Source organism: Artemia franciscana, chromosome 11 (genome assembly GCF_032884065.1).
Source record: "Artemia franciscana chromosome 11, ASM3288406v1, whole genome shotgun sequence".
NCBI lineage: Eukaryota > Metazoa > Arthropoda > Branchiopoda > Anostraca > Artemiidae > Artemia > Artemia franciscana.
Genome location: NC_088873.1, coordinates 9536689 through 9556798, shown reverse-complemented (window position 1 = coordinate 9556798; position 20110 = coordinate 9536689). Strand labels below are relative to the sequence as shown.

Genomic DNA, 20110 nt, shown 5'->3' with positions numbered 1-20110 from the left:
CTTACTGACAACCATACACACAGTGCGTTTTGATTTAGTTTTAAAGCATAATGGGGAAATTGCACAACTGTGGGGATTTGATTTACCCAATATCTTAGAGATATAGCTACTGGACCATTGTACTGTTTTGAAGAAAATGGCCGTCTCAAAATTTTGTTGGGGTGTTTGGAAAGTAAATAGGCTTGGGAGGAGGGCTGCTTGCCCTCCAATCACTTTTGACTCTTAAAAAGGGCACTAGAACTTTTAATTTCCAATTTAGTTAGCTTATTTAAAAGTTTCAATGATATTGCTAGCTATTAAAGTGCTGTCTATGATGCTGCTTTTATGCCCTTCATTTAGTTTTTCGTCTAATCGAATCTCTCACTAAACGTTCCCTGATAGTCCCATCTCAATGTCATTAGCGTCACTAGTTACAGTAATTTTAGTAGTACTAGTATTAAAAGTATACAAATAATGCCAAACTTCCCCTTAATACCCTTAGTTTGCGTAGACGCAACAGTTTTAGTAGCAGTAATGGCATTAGTTGCAGAATGCGCATAACTCCTTTGGTTTCTTCAAAATACCCTTCAACATACGCTAACAGTTTCAGTTTAATACCATCAACCGTTCCTGAATCATTGCTGATACGTCCTCTTGACAACCTGCGTGGGGACAGTGCGTTTGGATTTAGTTCAATCCAGTTTCAGTATTCCCTTTTAATCAATATTCTTTTTTTTAAATATTCAATATACAGCCCCTTTCCCTGAGGACTAGGGGGGGGGGGGTTGACATCTGCAAAGGCATAATTATTAGACCTTTCAAAAATGCTAAAGAAAATAGATGTCTCGAAATTTTGATTGGATGTTTGTTCTGGGAAAGGAGGGGCTTGGGTGGGGCTGGTGGCCCTCAAATCACTTTTGACTTTTAAAATGGGCACTATAAATTCTAATTTCCAATCAAAAGAGCCCCATCCGAAGTTTATGTGACCATCCATTCCATAAAAGCCTTATATGCCCCCAGGGCATAACTTGCAACCCTTGTTCCGGGGCTCTGGTGGGTTCTGTTCATCCTGGAGGAATTGTTATACGTCCTTTGGAATATTTTGGAAAAAATGGCAATTTCAGAATTTCGATCAGATGCGTTTGGGGAAAAGAGGCTGTTGTGGGGGGGATCTATTTACCCTCCATCACTTTTGATTCCATACTATGTCTATATATATTTTTTTTCTGTATTCAGCATGCAGATGGAAGAACTCCTGTTTCATACTTCAAACTTTTCTAATGTTATAAAACCCAACTCCAAACATGTCTTTGATTGGTCAATTAAAAAAAGAAAAATACACTTGAAAGTAGAACACAAAATATTGTACTCCGTAAATAAATGACACTGTTGGCGTTCGTAATTTTGATTTTGACGTATGACTTGGGCTCTAGTGACATTAGGTGACATTTAGTGACAGGGCTTTTGTGATTTTCTGGGTCTTGAAAACTGTGAATTAGTGGGGTAACAAAAGCCAAGAAGTGTTATAATAGGCAATTATTTTACGATTTATGAATTCAGAAAAATATCTACCTATATGTACATATGCACCATTTATATGTACTAAAGATATTATGCAGCGTTGTCATAGCTATATTTAGAATAATTGGTGATGAATTTGGACCTTTAAAGATGCCAAGTGTGATATTCCAAAAATATAGAATTATTAAAAAAGCTTTAAACACATGAATAAAATTTATTTATGTGAGAAGTGAATTCCAAGAATGCATTGGAGGTGTTAGAGAACCTCCTGTGCATTCGAAACAAATTCGTGTGAAGAAACCTCTCTAATTTCAGAAACCTCTTGCTGAGGATTGGAATACCCCCTGAGAACTCTTTGCGTTCAAACGTAGGCATATATTAAACCTAGGAAAAACACGATTGAAGTTGAATCTCCACAAAGTCAGTTCATTTTTATGTAGATTCAAAGGTTACGTATGGTTCAAGTGTTACCAGATGGCCAGCTTATTGGATCAACATTTTTATTTCGTAAATAGAAACTAAAGCAATAAAAAATTCGAAATGTGATCACAAAATTTTTGCTACTGTGAATGTCCGAGATTGGTGAATGTCGACATTCACCGGTAAATGTCTGAAATACCCTTTTTTCTCCGTGGATTTTGTCAACGATGCCAGTCAACTTTTTCAGTCTTATGCAAGGTTTGATGGTGACAGGTTAGGTTGAGCTAGGTTATGGTTTTAACACATTTATGAGATTTATAACCTAATATAATCTAACTTAACTTTGACTTTTACCATCAAAGCTTGCATAAGACTAAAAAAAGCAGATTCGCAAAGTTAACTGAATTCGCAAGCAGAGAAAAAGAAATTTCGGACATTCAACGGTGAATATCGACATGAACCAGATTTCGGACATTCACAGTATGATATTCATTGAAAGAGTCTGTTCTGTTTCTGATTCCAAACATGCAAGGTTACTCAAGTTTAAAGTTATTCGTCAATAGTCATTAGCAGTATGAATTTCTCAAGTTATCGAAAAATTGTTGAAACACCGACTAAAAAAAACAAACGATTCTACTGAAAATAAAATAAAAAAAACAAGTTTTTTTTAACTGGAAGTAAGGAGCGACATTAAAACTTAAAACGCACAGAAATTACTTCGTATATGAAAGAGTCTGCTACCTAATCAACGCCCCGTTCTTTACGCTAAAGTTTGACTCTTTCTCTCAATTCTTCTTTTTAAAACAGTAAAAAATTTTAGCGTAAAGAGCGGGGCGTTGATGAGGTAGCAGCCTACATTTTTAAATGTAGCCTTAGTTTTTTTTTTAAATAATGCTAGTAAATCCTGCTCTCCCTTCATGGAAATTTTCTTCTCCCATGACAAATTCTCGATGGAACGTTCCCCCAGCATATCCCTCTCTTCTCAACCCCTCCCCCAACCAAAAAAATCCTCCTGAAAACGTCTGTATATTTTCCAATAACCATTGCTATATGTAAGCACAGGTCAAAGTTTTTAACTTGTTGCCCCTCCCACGGGGACTGTGGGGGAGTAATTCGTCCCCATAGACATAGTTATAAGGTTTTTCGAATACACTGAATAAAATGGCTATCTCAGAATTTTGATCCGTTGACTTTGGGAAAATAATTAGCGTGGGAGGGGGCCTAGGTGCCCTCCAATTTTTTGGGTCACTTAAAAAGGGCACTAGAACTTTTCATTTCCGTTAGAATGAGCCCTCTTGCAACACTCTAGGACAACTGGGTCGATACGATCACCCCTGGGAAAAGAACAAAAAACAAAAACAAAAAAAAAACAAATAACAACAAATCTCTGATACGCTGAATCTGATGGTGTGATTTTCGTTAAGATTCTATGACTTTTAGGGGGTGTTTCCCTTTATTTTCTAAAATAACGTAAATTTTCTGAGGCTCGTAACTTTTGTTGGGTAAGACTAAACTTGATGAAACTTATATATTTAAAACCAGCATTAAAATGCGATTCTTATGATGTAGCTATTGGTATCAAAATTCAATTTTTTAGAGTTTTGGTTACTATTGAGCCGGGTCGCTCCTTACTACAGTTCGTTACCAAGAACTGTTTGATTATGTCGTTAAATTTAATTTGTCTGCGTAGCCGGCACTGGAGATTGCAAACCTTGTATGCCATTTTTTTTCATTTAATCAGAGACGGATATTGCATACTTGCTTATTTGTTCATTTTCTTTGTCTCCCTCTAGAAATTAAAGGTCAGGAAATATTGTTTGAACAGTTCATTAATCGTTATTCTTAAACAGAGAACGTGTCTTTCATGGCGCTATTGACGACACTGCTCCTCATATGGTCCTAGTTGGATTATAGGTTTAAGTGCATATTGCGTTTTGTAAAGTGTAAACATATTTTATACACTTTTGTCGTTTGTATACTTTTAACGTTTGTTAGATCTGAAATATTTTTGTGGTCCATGAGGCTTCAAATATATTAGTTTAAACATTTTCTGTAATTTTTTCAAATTATCCCTCCTCCCGCACAGTTGGATTCGTATCAACCTATCTGGTTTTGGCTCAAGCCTTTCTGAAGAATATTAGAGTCTACACACTAGTGTCAAAAGAGTGATGAATGTGCAATTTTTATTTATGCATTTAGGTTAAATTAGAGCATATAGATAATAATCTTATAATCCTCAATAAAGAATTTTAAAAATTGCACTGTTGCAAATGGATCTTTAGTCGGACACCTTTTTTTAGTTATTCTAACTGCTTCAAAACATTGCTTTCCCTTCTTTGGTTGTTGGTATCACCGTATACATATCGTTGTTGCTATTGCAAGGTCTTTATTTGCTCATTCCAAAGTTCGTGCATGTGGTTTTAAAGGAAAACTCCTCTGGGTGTCCACAATATTGCGGCAAATTCTCCATTGCATCTGTAAACTATTGCACAGTTGGCAGTCCGCAGCTTAGCATCTTTTTATTTAATTTACAGCGTAGGATATGATTGTTACTGTGAAGTTTTACGAAGGAAATACTAGCCAAGTTTATAACAGCATCTGCTCTTTCAAAAAGAAGACTAATTTCTCATTTGGAATATTGTTCATGTTGTCTGTAATTAGTATTTACGACATTCCCCGGTATATTCAGATCAGCCTGCCTTTTTACCATATTTTGGGACTTCTGGACTCATCTCTTTCGACATCATCTTTGTTTGAACACCATTGTACGCGTTGTACGCGAACACCATTGTTGAACACCAGGCTTCATTGGCAGACAAACCTTGATCAGTAGTAATGGAAGTGTGATAAATTTCATCAGTCCAGCGTCTATTTATTATTGTGTTCACAAGTATTTTGCTATAGGTCCTTTGGTAACTTTAAGCTCTTCAATAATTGTCCATAACTCTGTTTGCTGCTGTCGTATGTAATCCTAATCATTGGGATAACGTTCCTTAACTTCTCTCCCTTTGTTTTTCAATAACTATCATATGTCCAAAGCATTTGCTTTTTTTTATTGTTGTAGTACTGTTTCTTATAATAGACACTTTAGTTGCCCTACTTCGATGCGTTTCTTAGTTTTTTTCCATTTAGCACCATTTAACTCAAACCCCATTCATTTCTATCCCATGCAACTCACCCCCGTTCGACTTAACCTCCATTTCAACTCTTCAACATTCAATTCAACTCTATTGCACTAAACACCCATTTAATTCAGCATCACATTACTCAACTCCACTTTGACTCAACCCTTGTACCAGTCGGAGCTATTGAACTCAACCTCATACAACTCACTTTTGAGCAGTTGTTTTAGGAATAAAACAATTCACTTGAGCAGTTCTTTGCAGAAATATGTGGGTGGCCTTTGAACCGGTTTTAAAAGCTTAAAAATCGCTTCTCATTTTGCTCGCAGTTTCTAGCTTGTATTGCAAAACCCTATACAAAAGTTTTCATCTGACGCTTTAATAATATTAAATAAAAAAAAACTAGTTTTTTTAACTGAAAGTAAGGAGCGACATTAAAACTTAAAACGAACAGAAATTACTCCGTATATGAAATGGGTTGTCCCCTCCGCAGTCCCTCGCTCTTTACGCTAAAGTTTTTAAATGTTTTAAAAAGTAGAATTGTGGCAAAGAGTCGAACTTTAGCGTAAAGAGCGAGGGACTGCGGAGGGAACAACCCATTTCATATACGGAGTAATTTCTGTTCGTTTTAAGTTTTAATGTCGCTCCTTACTTTCAGTTAAAAAAACTAGTTTTTTTTTATTTAATTTCTGAACGTTTTTGAATTAATGCATGTTTGATTTTGGCTCTCCGCACATAAATTATTGAAATGAAATTAGTATATTAATTTTTTTTTGGATAAATGGCTTTCTCTTAGTTTTGATGAGACGATTTTGAGAAATAAGGGGTGGGGAAGGAGGCCTAGCTGCCCTCCAATTTTTCGGTTACTTAAAAAGGCTACTAGAACTTTTATTTTTCAACGAACGTTTTTATTAGTAAAAAATATACGTAACTTAAGAATTAACTTACGTAACAAACTTTTATATTCTTATATTTTTATTATGTGTACGAGGGGGTTTGTACCCTCGTTAATACCTCGCTCTTCACACTAAATCGTAAGTTTTGTCCCAATTCTTTAAGAATGACCCCTGAATCAAAAAGGCCGTAGAATAAATAGTTGAAATTACTAAAAATATTTTAGCATAAAGAGCGAGGAATTTATCTCCTCCTAAATACCTCGCTCTTTACGCTGAAGTATTTTTAGAACCCCTCATATGCGTAATAATCTCTGTTCGTTTTAAATTTCAATGCTATTCCTTACTTTCATTTGAAAAAACGTTTTCATGTTTATTTTTTCATTGTTTTTTTTTATAGTAATGCTAGAAAATCCTGCGCCCTTTTCATTGAATTTTTCTTCCCCCATGACATATTCCTCAAAGGAAAGATCCTCCCACAAAGCCCTCTCCCATCAACCCCACTCCCCAAACCAAAAAATCCCCATGAAAACGTCTGTACACTTCCCAATAACCATTACTATATGTAAACACTGGTCAAAGTTTGTAACTTGCAGCCCCTCCCCCAGGAATTGTGGAGGAGTAAGTCATTCCCAAAGACATAGTTATTATGGTTTTCGACTATGCGGAACAAAATGGCTATCTTAAAATTTTAATCTGTTGACTTTTGGAAAAAAATTAGCGTGGGAGGGGGCCTATTTGCCCTCCAATTTTTTTATCACTTAAAAAGGGCACTAGAACTTTTTATTTCCGTAAGAATGAGCCCTCTTGCGACACTCTAAGACCACCTGGTCGATACGATGACCCCTGGGGAAAAGAAAAAAACAACAACAAACAAACAAATAAACACGCACCCGTGATTTGTCTTCTGGCAAAAAATATGAAATTCCACATTTTTTTAGATAGGAGCTTGAAATTTTTGCTATAGAGTTCTCTGATATGCCGAATGCGATAGTGTGATTTTCGTTAAGATTCTATGACTTTTAGGGGATGTTTCCCCCTTTTTTCCAAAATAGGGCAAATTTTCTCAGGCTCGTAACTTTTGATGACAAAGACTAAATTAATTGGAACTTATATATTTAGAATCAGCGTGAAAATTCGATTCTTTTGATGTATCTTTTAGCATCAAAATTCCGTTTTTTAGAGTTCCGTTTACTATTGAGCCGGGTCGCCCCTTACTACAGTTCTTTACCACGAACTGTTTGAAAAGAAAATAATTCGGTATTTCGGGGCTTCTGACATTATTACTCCTTTGCGGAAGTTAGGCTCAAAATTGAAAAAGGATTATATTTTTTCTCTGGGCCCCTTCCACCTCTTAGTTCGTTTATTTTCCCGTTAGTTTTCACCTGTTTTCGCTTTATAGTTGTGTTATCTCTTAGCAGTTCTTTCGTTAGTTGAGTTATGGTTGTGGTATATATGTTTTATCGCTCGTATAGTTGTGTTATTTTCAAATTATACTCCATAATAGAGAGGCTCCGAACACCCAGCGTTGTATATTAAGCTCTGAATTTGACGTTTTTTTCTAACGTGACCAGATTCGTCCTGCGCCCTTTTCATTGAATTTTTTCCCCCATGGCATATTTCTCCAAGGAAAGATCCTCCCACATAGCCCCCTCCCTCAACCCTACCCCCAAAACCAAAAAAATCCCCCTGAAAACGTCTGTACACTTCCCAATAACCATTATTATATGTAAAAACTGGTTGAAGTTTGTAACTTGCAGCCCCTCCCCCAGGAACTGTGGGGGAGTAAGTCACCCCCAAATACATAGTTATTATGATTTTCGACTATGTTGAACAAAATGGCTATCTCAAAATTTTGATCCGTTGACTTTGGGAAAAAAATGAGCGTGGGAGGGGGCCTAGATGCCCTCCAATTTTTTTGGTCACTTAAAAAGGGCACTAGAACTTTTCATTTCCGTTAGAATGAGCCCTCTTGCGACATTCTAGGACCACTTGATCGATACGATGACCCCTGGGAAAAAAAAAAAAACAAAAACAAAAAAAAAAAAAACAAATAAACACGCACCCGTGATTTGTCTTCTGGCAAAAAATGCAAAATTCCACATTTTTGTAGACAGGAGCTTGAAACTTCTACAGTAGGGTTCTCTGATACGCTGAATCTGATGGTGTCATTTTCGTTAAGATCCTACGACTTTTAGGGGGTGTTTCGTCCTATTTTCCTAAATAAGGCAAATTTTCTCAGGCTCGTAACTTTTGATGGGTAAGACTAAACTTGATGAAACTTATATATTTAAAATCAGCATTAAAATGCGATTCTTTTGATGTAGCTATTGATATCAAAATTCAATTTTTTAGAGTTTTGGTTACTATTGAGCCGGATCGCTCCTTACTACAGTTCGTTACCACGAACTGTTTGATAGTAGGGTTTAGGCTATTATTTCTTAGTGTATGGTTTGTTTTCGTATATATATATATATATATATATATATATATATATATATATATATATATATATATATATATATATATATATATATATATATATATATATATATATATATATATATATATTTCATGGCATTAAAGGCATAAATAAAATAGAATAAACATCAAAAGTAAATACTTTAGGAAAAAATTGAAGTTAGTTTCGAAATAAGGATTGCCGGTAGTATTTCTCAAAAATTGTGAGGGAAATGAGAATTTTCCGTAGGTAATGGAACAGATAATATGAACTTCTACCGACGTTTACAATTACTTGATTTCTGAGGATCTAAGCTTCGAAACTTGGGCATTTTACCTAGTTTCAATTTGAAACTGCTGCCTGTCTGCTTGTATAAAAGAAGCTCTCCCCTCGAAAGCAGAAACATAGCTCAAAGAATCGAAAGCTTAATGTTATCACTATAGGTTTTCCTAAATAGTACCATATTTAGTAATACAATTGAGAATGTGCTTATTTTCCTGACTTAGAGTATTTCTTCAGATCTCTTTTCTAATGTTAGGCGTATTTTAAGTAGTATTCGGCTCTTCCTTATTTGGGCAAAGCGTAAGTGATGTGGTATTTCTTTTTGAAGGGATCCTAATGCTGCTGTCAATACTAAGAAGGAGAAGAAGCCAGCTCAGACCCCTCCAAAACCAAAATTTGATACTTGGAGTCGGATTGACTTGTATACTGTGAAGCTGGAGGACAAACCTGCCAAAAGTGGTAAAACCACTTTACTGCCAGATGGATTAAAAAGAAATAACGTGAGAACACCTATCTATTTTTTTTAGGGGGGGCGAGGGCGGGGCTTCCTGTTGCATCAATTCCTAATATAGAAATGTATAACATTGTTCAACAATGTGAAAAATGTAAGAGTGTTAGCTTGCAATATCGTTGAATACAAAGACATCCTTTAAGTTTTTCCTTTTGGTAGGGAGGCTGGGACCAAGATCCCGTAATAGGTTAAGACTCAGCGACATTTGATCAGTGATGAGAGTATACAAAATTTTGTGAGGAATCTTGTTTTAGGTTACTTTGCTGTCAATATTGGTGCATATGTAACCTAGTTATAGTTGTAACCTTGAAAAGAGTGTACAACTGCTCATAGCTACGAAAAACGACGTATTATTGGAGAAAATGTCTAGTAGGAAAAATTTGGCAGTTGAGACCAACTTGCGATTGATATCTATTTTCTTGTTCCGACTTAATGATAGCTTGTAATCAGAAAAATTACTTCCTGTTTTGTTTTTTTAAAAGGTGTTTGTAGCCGCTTGAAAACTTCACCAGTTTAAAAAGAAACTCGTAATTGGAATTGTCATAGTCGAATTTTTTTTTAGCTAGAGCTCCGAAGTCTCCTATCTAATAATAATTTTATTTTTGACCCACTATTCAAAAACGCAAAACGACTAATAAAATGAAAGCAGGAATCGCGCAACAAAAACTATACTTGCTAGTAGAGCAGACAGGTTAAATTATGGAAAGGGTCGAAAGAAAACAACGCATTTCCTTTCATCAGCATCATAATTTATTTTATACTAAACATAACATAAACAAACATAACGGGAAAGAAAAAAAATGGGTACCCAGAGATAAGCTTGTTGAGGATCTATTCAAGATGTATAAAACTACAAACTGACAACACACGCAAAAATGACTCATTGAATTAAAAAAAAACATGTTTACTATCAACTAGAAAATGGCAAAAAATTGGATCAAGTTAGTGAAAAAGGAGAAACATTTTGAAAAGAGAAAAGGGAGAAAATAAACAAAGAAGGGAGTCCTGTGGTGACGCAGTGGGTTTGACCTTAGCTTGGTAATACGGGACCCAGAGATCGAATCATGCTGCCGTAATGCACCGCAGGGCCGACGCAGGGACCTTAGTAGTCAAGAAGCGTCGTTAATCTGATACAATACAATACAAACAAAGAAGGGAGAAAAATTACTGGACAAAGATTATGGAAAGCCTGCCGAGAAACAGTCCTCACGAGGAAATATATAGGAACATCAGAAGCGATGGATTTCTACAGCAAAATGGTTTGTTAATAGGAGACTTTTGAGCTGCTGTTGATGATTGCTTGGTACTATTACCTACAATACGGTCCACTGGAGCTATTCTGGTATCGCTATATAGATAAGAAGAAGGGTATAGACGAGGGAGAAGAAAAGTAGCCATCACTGCCCTATTTTGGGCTCTGAAGTGAGCATAGAAGAGATTTGTTAGTACTACACCAGAGAAAGAGCAACAATATGAAAGTTAAGGAAAAATAAAAGTGTAAAAAAAGGAAGCATAACATCTGGGGAAGAAATGAGTTAATCCGGTGTTACATCGAAGACTGACGGAGGATTAAGGAACGAATTTGAGCAATACGTATTATATAAGAAAGAAAAGAATGAAGAAATACACCGAGGAATGTCACCGTAGGTAGCTTGCGGTGTAATATTGTTCTCATAAGTTTGGATGATTGTCTCCTGTAAATTACATATACAATAAGGGGTCATGAAATGTATAGCGGTAATTTTCCTTATGTTAAGAACCACAACATTTGATCAGTGCCACTCCTTCACTTTATCAAGAAGACCTTGAGCTATGGAAGTCGCAGACGGTATATTCAATGCAGCAATGAAAAAGTAACTGTCGTCAGCAAAAAGGACAGGGTGCAAATAAGCATAAAGACCCATAGCAATATCCTTAATATAAATTATCAAAAAAAGTGGCCCAAGCAAAGAGCCTTGTGGAGCAGCTTTCAATACAGGCAAAGTAGAGAAAGCATTACTATTAACCGAAACATACTAAGGTCTCCCTCCGATGTAAAACCTTAACCATTCTAGTGGGATTCCATGCATTCCAAATGAAGATAGTTTACACAGAAGAACAGAGTGGTTGACCATATCAAATCCCTTCAAAAAGCCAAGAAATAGATCCAAAATACACAACCTCTTGTCGAGATTAACTTGCAGAAACTCCTTGGCTTTTGAAAGTGCGTGCGAAGTCGAAAAAGAGGGGCGCAAACCATACGGATTTTCAGCTATGACCACAGTCGTATTAATACTAACTCCAAATGAAGAAATTCTACGATGTACTGCCTTTTCAACCTAACCATGACAAAGACGACCGGAAGAAGAGAAGCGGGTTGATAATTTTGAAATTAGAGAGAAATCACTTGTTTTTATGTAAAGGTACATCATGAGCAGCTTAAATAAATCAGGAAAAACACCAGAAGAAAGATAGGCTAGTTCAGCTTGGTACTGAAGGACAAAAAAAGGAAAGTATGCTAGTCCCACCATATCTTCAGACTGTAGCGGTGTAATGATACCATCGCCGAAGGTTCAGCAAAAATTTGCAATATTTAAAATAAAGGTTGTAAACCTCTCGCTTTTTTTCTCGATCTTTTTTTTTATCAGAATTGGGTAAAGCCCTATAAAAAGAAAAACAGAATGATAAAAAAATACTGGAATATAATTCAGGAAGAGCCTTCCGAGAGTATCGCCGGCTCTACTGCTTCTTCTCTTAAAATTTATCTAAATCAAAAAAGTGTAAGTGTATCCAAGCTGTCAAAGAGCATAGATAGAAATCTTTGTGAACGGTATTAAGTTTAAGTTTTTTTTAATGTTCTCACTTTTATAACTTTAATCAATCTAATTTTTGTTAAGATTTTAAGGAATAAATATCAGCATATGTATAATGAACTGACAATGCACATTCATTTGTATATTTTTCATTAAGATGCAAATTATATTCTGACTTTTAGAAAGCATAGGGGTTTTGAGCCCTGTTCATGTTAATATCTGCTGTTCTTGGGTTTTACTCGGTCATTTACTGTAATTTCTGTTCGTTTTGGGATTCATTTATTTATCGATGCTGACTTGTCGTAGTTTTATTCTTGGTATATTGTTTGAATCTATTTTCACTCATATTTGAGCAAAAATAGAAGTTTTTTTTAATTAATTCAAGGAAAGACCGATAGATAGAAACATCTGTGGAATCAGTTTAACGGAGGACGCTAATATTGTTTTCCTTCCGCTTATAACCAAAAGATCATCGGCATAGGCAATATGCGATACTTAAGTTCGTAGGCTCAATTCTCATGAGCACATTGTGAATAAAGGTATTGAACAGATAAGGTGATAAGAATCCGCGATCTGACAGGAATATTCTCTGAAAACTCCTAACTTAACTACTGTAATCTAAGATACGAATCGCTATACCAAAAGAGGAGTACTTGAACTATTGAGGGTTTAATACCGAAAAGTCAACGGGTTGCCATACTTGAGTATGACAAGATTTAAAGAACATGATAGTAAGTTGTCAAGCACTGTTGTGCCACAGCTAACTCTATAACCGCTGGGTCGGGATTTTGGGCTCGTTCAAAAGATAACTTTTATTGGCTAACAGCACCAAGGCTAAGTGGTAAACTACTACTACTACTACTACTAATAACTCACTGCAGCACCAAGCCGCCTGAGGCCAACACAGCTACGCACGCTCCTCCTCCAACCTAATCTATTTAAAGCCTCCCTCTTTACACCCTCCCAGGAAGTTCCCATTTCCTTTAAATCCTTATTTATGACATCCTCCCAACCCAGACAAGGACGACCTGCTTTCCGTGTAGCCCCAGACGGTTGGCCAAAAAGGACAATCTTCGGTAATCTGTCATCCTTCATCCGTAGAACGTGGCCTAGCCATCTCAACCTTTCTTTCATTATAGCCCCAGAAAGCGGGATTGAACCACACTTTTCGTACAACCTACTGTTTGAAATACGGTCAGTCAGCCGGGTACCCAGAACAATCCGTAGGCAATTTCTCTGGAAAACATCTAGTAAATTTTCATCTGCTTTTCGGAGTGTCCATGCTTCAGAGCCATATTTGACCACTGTCATCACTGTAGCTTCCAATATTCTAATCTTGGTTTGTAGGCTTATCTTTCTATTCTTCCAAACTTTTTTTAACTGTGAAAAAACACCCTGAGCTTTAGCTATTCTACTTTTAACATCTTCACTGCTCCCACCATCTTTACTAATAATACTACCAAGGTAACTGAAGCTCCCAACCTGATCAATCTTTTCGGTACCTAAGGTCACCTGTTCATCTTCACTTATTCCTAACCTTAGTGACTTAGTCTTCTTAACATTAATTTTCAAGCCTATTTTAGCACCCTGAACTCGTAAAACCTCTAAAAATTCATTCATTTTGCTCACACTTTCATCTAATATGCTTAAATCATCAGCATAATCTAAGTCCAGGAGCGTTCTTCCTCCCCATTTGATTCCATGGTCTCCAATTGCCTTTCCTGTGCTCCTTAAGACGAAGTCCATCAAAATGATCCATATAAAGGGGGATAGAACACAACCCTGCTTAACTCCTGATTTAATACAAAACCAGTTGCTAACCTCATTTCCTACCTTAACCGCAGCAGTATTATTCTCGTACATAGCGCAAATCACTTTAATGTATTTTTCTGGTATACCATATAACGATAAGACCTTTGTTAACGCTGTTCTATCAACAGAATCGAAAACTTGCTCATAATCGATAAAACTAAGGACCAAAGGTGTTTGACAACGAAGGGACTTCTCAATTATTAACCTAAGAGTGAAAACATGGTCGACACATCCTCTACCTTTTCTAAAACCGCATTGTTCTTCCCTTAAAACTTTGTCTACCGCATGTCTCAGTCTAAAAAGTATCATATTACTCAGTAATTTGCTACCTACAGAGACCAGACTAATGCCTCGATAATTCCGACATTCACTCTTGTCACCTTTCTTATACAGTGGTTTAATTAATGTTTTCCTAAAATCATTGGGTACTTCCCCTTTTTCAAAAATCATGTTCATAATCTTCAGTAGCTTATTCCTAACCTCAGAGCCACCATATTTAAGGAACTCATTAATCATACTATCAGCACCTGGGGCCTTATTATTTTTTAATCCTTCTAGTACTGTCGCTAATTCTTCCTCACTAAACAAATCTTCCTTCACATCCAAGGTATCACAAACTTTTTCATTTTCATCTATATCTTTTCCTGCAACTGTATCTCGGTTTAGCACATTTTCAAAATGTTCCACCCATCTTTCTTTAACTTTTTCCTTATCACTAATTGTGACCCCATTTCTATCTTTAACTGGGACTAGTCCGGATCGGCTACTCCCTTTCAATTTATTAACATGCCAGTATAATATTTTACTATTATGCCGTCTAGCCGCATCTTCCAGATCCTCAGCAATTTTATCCATCGCCTCCATTTCACATCTCCTTAGTTCATATTTTAATGCTTTCTCCACTTTCTTTACATTCCTTTTGTTTTCATACGACCTATCGCTCAGATAATTCTTATACAAACCCCTTCTACTCTCTATTAAACCTAAAGCTTTTTCACTAATATTCCTAGTTGCTGTCTTAGCACTCTTCCCTAGGACACCATCAGCAACTTCACAAATTGTTTTTCTGAAATTATTCCATCCATCTTCCACATTATCAAATTTTAAACCCTCAAGTTTAGTACTCAACTGTTCCTGGAATTTTTGTCTCAAATTTTCATCCTGAAGTCTACCAACATCATAACTTTCCGGGAGGGAGCTACTCTTCCGAAATTTCAGCTTTAAATTAACCTTAGACACTACTAGATGGTGATCTTTACTTTTAACATCAATAACAGCACTCCTATACACCCTAGTATCTTGTATTGATCCTGCTAGTCTTCTGTTTACAATAACATAATCAATAAGGTTTGCTGTCTTACCATCACGTGAATACCATGTCAACTTATGGGCCATTTTGTGACCAAACACCGTATTGGTTATAACTAGGTTGTTATACCTACAAAATTGCAAAAGCCTATAGCCATTACTGTTTTCTTTTCCTACACCAAAATTACCTAGGCTAGGATACCATCTATCCCTATTTCTACCAACCTGGGCATTAAAATCTCCTAGCAAAAACACCATATTTCTACCTGGTACCCTGTCTATTTGCTCCTGTAACTGTAAGTAAAATTCATCTGAGTCACTAGTATCTCCATCAGTTGGTTCAATGGGGGCATATACTACTATAACTGATACCCTACACTTTTTAGTCATAAAATGAGCAATTAGTATTCTATTATTAATACCTTCCCAGCCTAAACAAGACTTAGCAGCTTCCTTATTCATCATGAGCCCTACTCCCTGTCTATGTACCCCATCCTTCCTTCCTGAGTAAACAAATTCTATGTCACCTAATTTCATGCTTCCTACCCCTGGGATATGAGTTTCTGAAACTCCTAATAAATCCAGTTCAAACCGTCTGAATTCGTCAGTCAAAATGTCGATGCGATAGTCATTTTTTAACGTCGTAACATTCCAAGTTCCAATTTTCATGTTCTTTAAATCTTTGAAATTATTTTGGCCTCAAGAAAAGCAGTGATCCCGGATACCAGTGCAGGATGGGGACCAACATATCTTCTCAAGTCTACACCGTTTAGTGGTAAACGGTGCGAAAAATTGTAATGTCGCTGACGTTATTGTTATTATTTTTATTTTTCTTTATACCATCGCTAGCAGTCAACTAGCTGGCGGCTAGGGGCTCATTAAAAGAATTTTTTTTTATTCTATTTTTTTTTTACCTTTCAGCTTTTAAAAGACCTGTTCCTGAAATGCCAGGATAAAAATGGTGTATGGCATGAACAGTCACAGGTTAGAGGATTCATTTAACAGATAATTCGTTTACCGACCTTTCATAAAGTCATTACGAATTTAGAAGCCATAGCATCAGTTGAACAAAGTACCTCTTGGCTCCCAAAATTGACATTTTTGGAGTCATTTTCAAAAATAAAAAAGGGTACTTGGCTACTGGGCCTAATAGAGTCTATCTAGACATGTCTTATCAAGGGACGTCTTTGATATGATTGTAAAATTTCTTGATCTTTTAGGTATAATATCTAAGATTAACCACTTAAAGGGTGATTAATTAAGGCACACAAGGTGGGATGAATAAGGCTAGAAGGTTGGTTTGGCTCTCTTTAGATTGATAGAATTGAGGGAATTGTTTGATGGGAAGGCAATGCCAGATAAGCTGGATTTCCGTTTCTTAGTCATTAACTTCAAGTAGACACAGGTCCTACTTTTCTTTTCTTTTTTTTTGTATTCTGAACAGCCACTGTTCAATTGTTTGGATGGCAAAACCATACTGCCTGTACCTAATTCTTATTCTTTCTTTTAATTTGCCACGTGTTTTCGAGGTTTTGAATGTGGCGATTATCATCCTTAAAGTTTACTTTTCTGCGGCTTGTGTGTGCAGTTAAATGGACAAGCCGAGCATTATCCTTAAAAAACACTTTTCTTTATCATCCCAACTATTTGTGTTGAATAAACTTCATGAAAACCTCTATGTAAAAATGAAAGCATGATTAATGAAAGCTCAAATTAAAAAAATTGAGTCCCTATTGAGATTCTTTCTTGTTTTCGGTAAAGAAAAAATGGGTGGCAATTTGGGGCTGAGACTGGTGGGTTAACCTTATATATTGTGTTGGCCCTTCTCATTTATTGGAGAAACAAAATACCGCATTTGCATTGTAAATTAAAAAATGAATAGAAATTAAGTATTAAAAACGAACAAGTCTCTTTTTAAACACAAGTGAAAAGGGTCATTAAACTTAAAAAGCGCAAATTTTCCGTGAGGTATTTTTTGGAAATCAATAAAATATTTTTATTTTCTAGTTACATGTTTTTGTACTGTACAAAATTTTGGGAAAAACACAAGCAAACAAAAGTGACATTTATTGTAGCCGAGTCGCTTATGTGACGGTTTTCCATCATCTCAGTTTTGCAATAATAGGGCTTTGGATCTCATGGGGACTTTTTAAAGTCCGAGTCAAAGTCTTCTTATTTATGCCTTTTTTTTCTATTACAGGGAAGGAATACATCTATTTCTTCAAGTGTAAATGGACACTCCAAAGTATGTGATGTCATAAAATTAATAACTGCTCCGACACGGAGTAATAATTTGTCAGTAAAAATGGCAAAAATGTTGGTTCCTGAATTTGTTATAGAATCCATGACCAAAGTCTCAGAATTGGGTCAATTAGTGAAGAAGATGAAGAAAGAAATCCCTCCGCAACCTCCTGAAGACGTAGAGGAGGACTACGACATTGACGATCACTATTATGAGGGTCAAGGTTTGTACAGTTGAAATGTTTGGTTAGTTAGTGTTAGTGTTGTGTTAGTTGCACAGAATTTTCAGACTTGCTGATAATTTTGGCTTCCATAGATCTTTCAAATAGTGGGGCTTATAACTTCTCGGTTAAACCTTACCATCGTGGCTTTAGCAAGAATTAAAGAAAACAAACATTATTTTTTAAATGAAAGCAAGCTGTGAACAAGCTATTCGGCCAACCTTTCAGCAGCTAGAATCTAACTCTAGGCCTCATATTGTCAAGCAGAACATTTACCCAGTGTCCTACCACAGGACTTAAATTTTTGGATAGTCTAGGATTCGAATCCACGATCTCCCGAACGTGAAATGAGAGTTATATTGCTAGACCAACCGTTTCAACTGTCTGATTTAATCAACTTAATGTAATAAAAACATTATACCCCAACGCAGAATGGAGTTCGGAGAGCAGGCCATCAACCTATGTTTTTCAAGTTGGGGGACTTTGAGTCTCTAGTTTTTGTGTTTTTGACAATGACGATTTAACTGGTGCATTTTTAGTTTCAATTTGACTTTATTTTTGGGGGGATTTGGGTTCTTGGTGCCATATGGTCCTTCAAGTATATGTTATCAAGAAGGGCGAATGAAAAGCAAGAAGATGTAAGTATTGGCTTTTAAATAGGCCTTTAAAAAGCTTCATTGATGTTCTGGTGACCTTCGCAGGGCTGGAAAAAGGGAGACACATCAGAGCCCTTCTGGGGCTGTAGAAAAAGGGCTACGATGTTCTGGTGGTCATATTTGATATGCGTTATGGTAATTCCGTGGATATAAAATTTGTTAAGTTTAAAGTTACGCAACAAGTTAAAAGCTTGGAAATATTTGCTCAATTTTTTAAAAAGGTGGGAAAAATTAAGCAAATATTTTTTTTTCTCATTCGCGAATTGGACTAAATCCAAATCCATTCTAACTAATGTTATGCGATTCTTTTTTTTTCAAATGTATTCGATTGTTTTAGTTACTTGCTGCTACATAAAAGAAATTAAGTGACAGAGAAACTGTGTTAATCCTCTGATCAATTTTTACGCTGCCAATCGAGGACGCTACCAATCAATTTATAAGTATTAACATTTAAAACAAGAGCAAGCTCTATGGGAACTTTAACTCCCGCCATATCTTGGATAGGCCTGGGTATAACACTTTTTTTTCAACTGAAAGTAATGGGTTGCAACAAGCATGTTTCAATTGGAATATGCAATGTCTATGTAGAAAACAGGGTTCAATGTATGGTTTTTATGGCACTTGCTATTAACCAAGTGACATATAGCGATCGCAAATTCTGTCGGTCTGTCTGTCCCGGTTTTGCTACTTTAGGCACTTCCAGGTAAGCTAGGACGACGAAATTTGGCAGGCATATCAGGGACCGGACCAGATTAAATAGAAATAGTCGTTTCCCCGATTTGACCATTTGGGGGAGGGAGTGGGGGACCGGTTAGTTCAGAAAAATAGAAAAAATTTTTAACTTACGAACGGGTGATGGGATCCTAATAAAATTTTATATTTGGAAGGATTTCGTGTCTCAGAGCTCTTTTTTTAAATCCCAACCAGATCCGGTGACATTGGGTGGAGTTTGGAGGGGGAACCGAAAATCTTGGAAAATGCTTAGAGTCGAGGGATCGGGATGAAACTTGGTGGGAAAAATAAGACCTAGATACGTAATTGACATAACCGGAACGGATCTGCTCTGTTTGGGGGAGCTGGCGGGAGGGTTAATTCTGAAAAATTAGAAAAAATGAGGTATTTTAACTTACGATTTGGTGATCGGATCTCAATAAAATTGATATTTAGAAGGATATCGTGTCTCAAAGCTGTTATTTTAAATCGCGACCGGATCTGGTGACATTGGGGGAGTTTGGGGGGGGGGGAACCTGAAATCTTGGAAAACGCTTAGAGTGGAGGGATCGTGATGAAACTTGGTGGAAAAAATAAGCAGGAGTCCTAGATGCGTGATCGGGATGGATCCGCTTTATTGGGGGAGGGTTAATTCTGAAAAATTAGAAAAAATAACTTATTTTAACTTGCGAAGGAGTGATCGGATCTTCATGAAACTTCATATTTAGAAGGACCTCGTAACTCAGATCTCTTATTTTATATTCCGACCAGATCCAGCGTCATTGGGTGGGGGGGCAGTTGTGGGGGGCGGAAATCTTTGAAAATACTTAAAGCGGAGAGATCAGGATGAAACTGGGTGGGAAGAATAAAAACAATTCCAAGATAAATGACTGACATAACCGGATCGGATCCACTCTCTTTGGTGGAGTTGGGGGGAGGGGAATGATTCGGGAAAATTAGAAAAAATGACGTATTTTTAACTTACGAAGGAGTGATCGGATCTTCATGAAACTTCATATTTAGAAGAACCACGTAACTCAGATCTCTTATTTTAAATCTCAACGGATCCAGTGTCATTGGGGGGGGGGGGTAGTTGGGGGGACCGGAAATCTTGGAAAATACTTAAAGCGGAGAGATCAGGATGAAACTGAATGGGAAGAATAAAAACAAGTTCAAGATA

General features: G+C 36.5%; 1 protein-coding gene across 2 annotated transcripts in view; it reads left to right on the top strand.

The window, feature by feature from the left end:
- The window catches only part of LOC136032778 (condensin-2 complex subunit H2-like), an 86988-nt gene that overhangs the window by 52224 nt on the left and 14654 nt on the right, over positions 1-20110 (top strand). For both annotated transcript variants that reach the window (XM_065713138.1, XM_065713139.1), the window contains 2 exons: positions 9007-9178; positions 17302-17566. In XM_065713138.1, coding sequence (XP_065569210.1) covers positions 9007-9178; positions 17302-17566 — 437 coding nt within the window. The remainder of the gene's footprint in view (positions 1-9006; positions 9179-17301; positions 17567-20110) is intronic.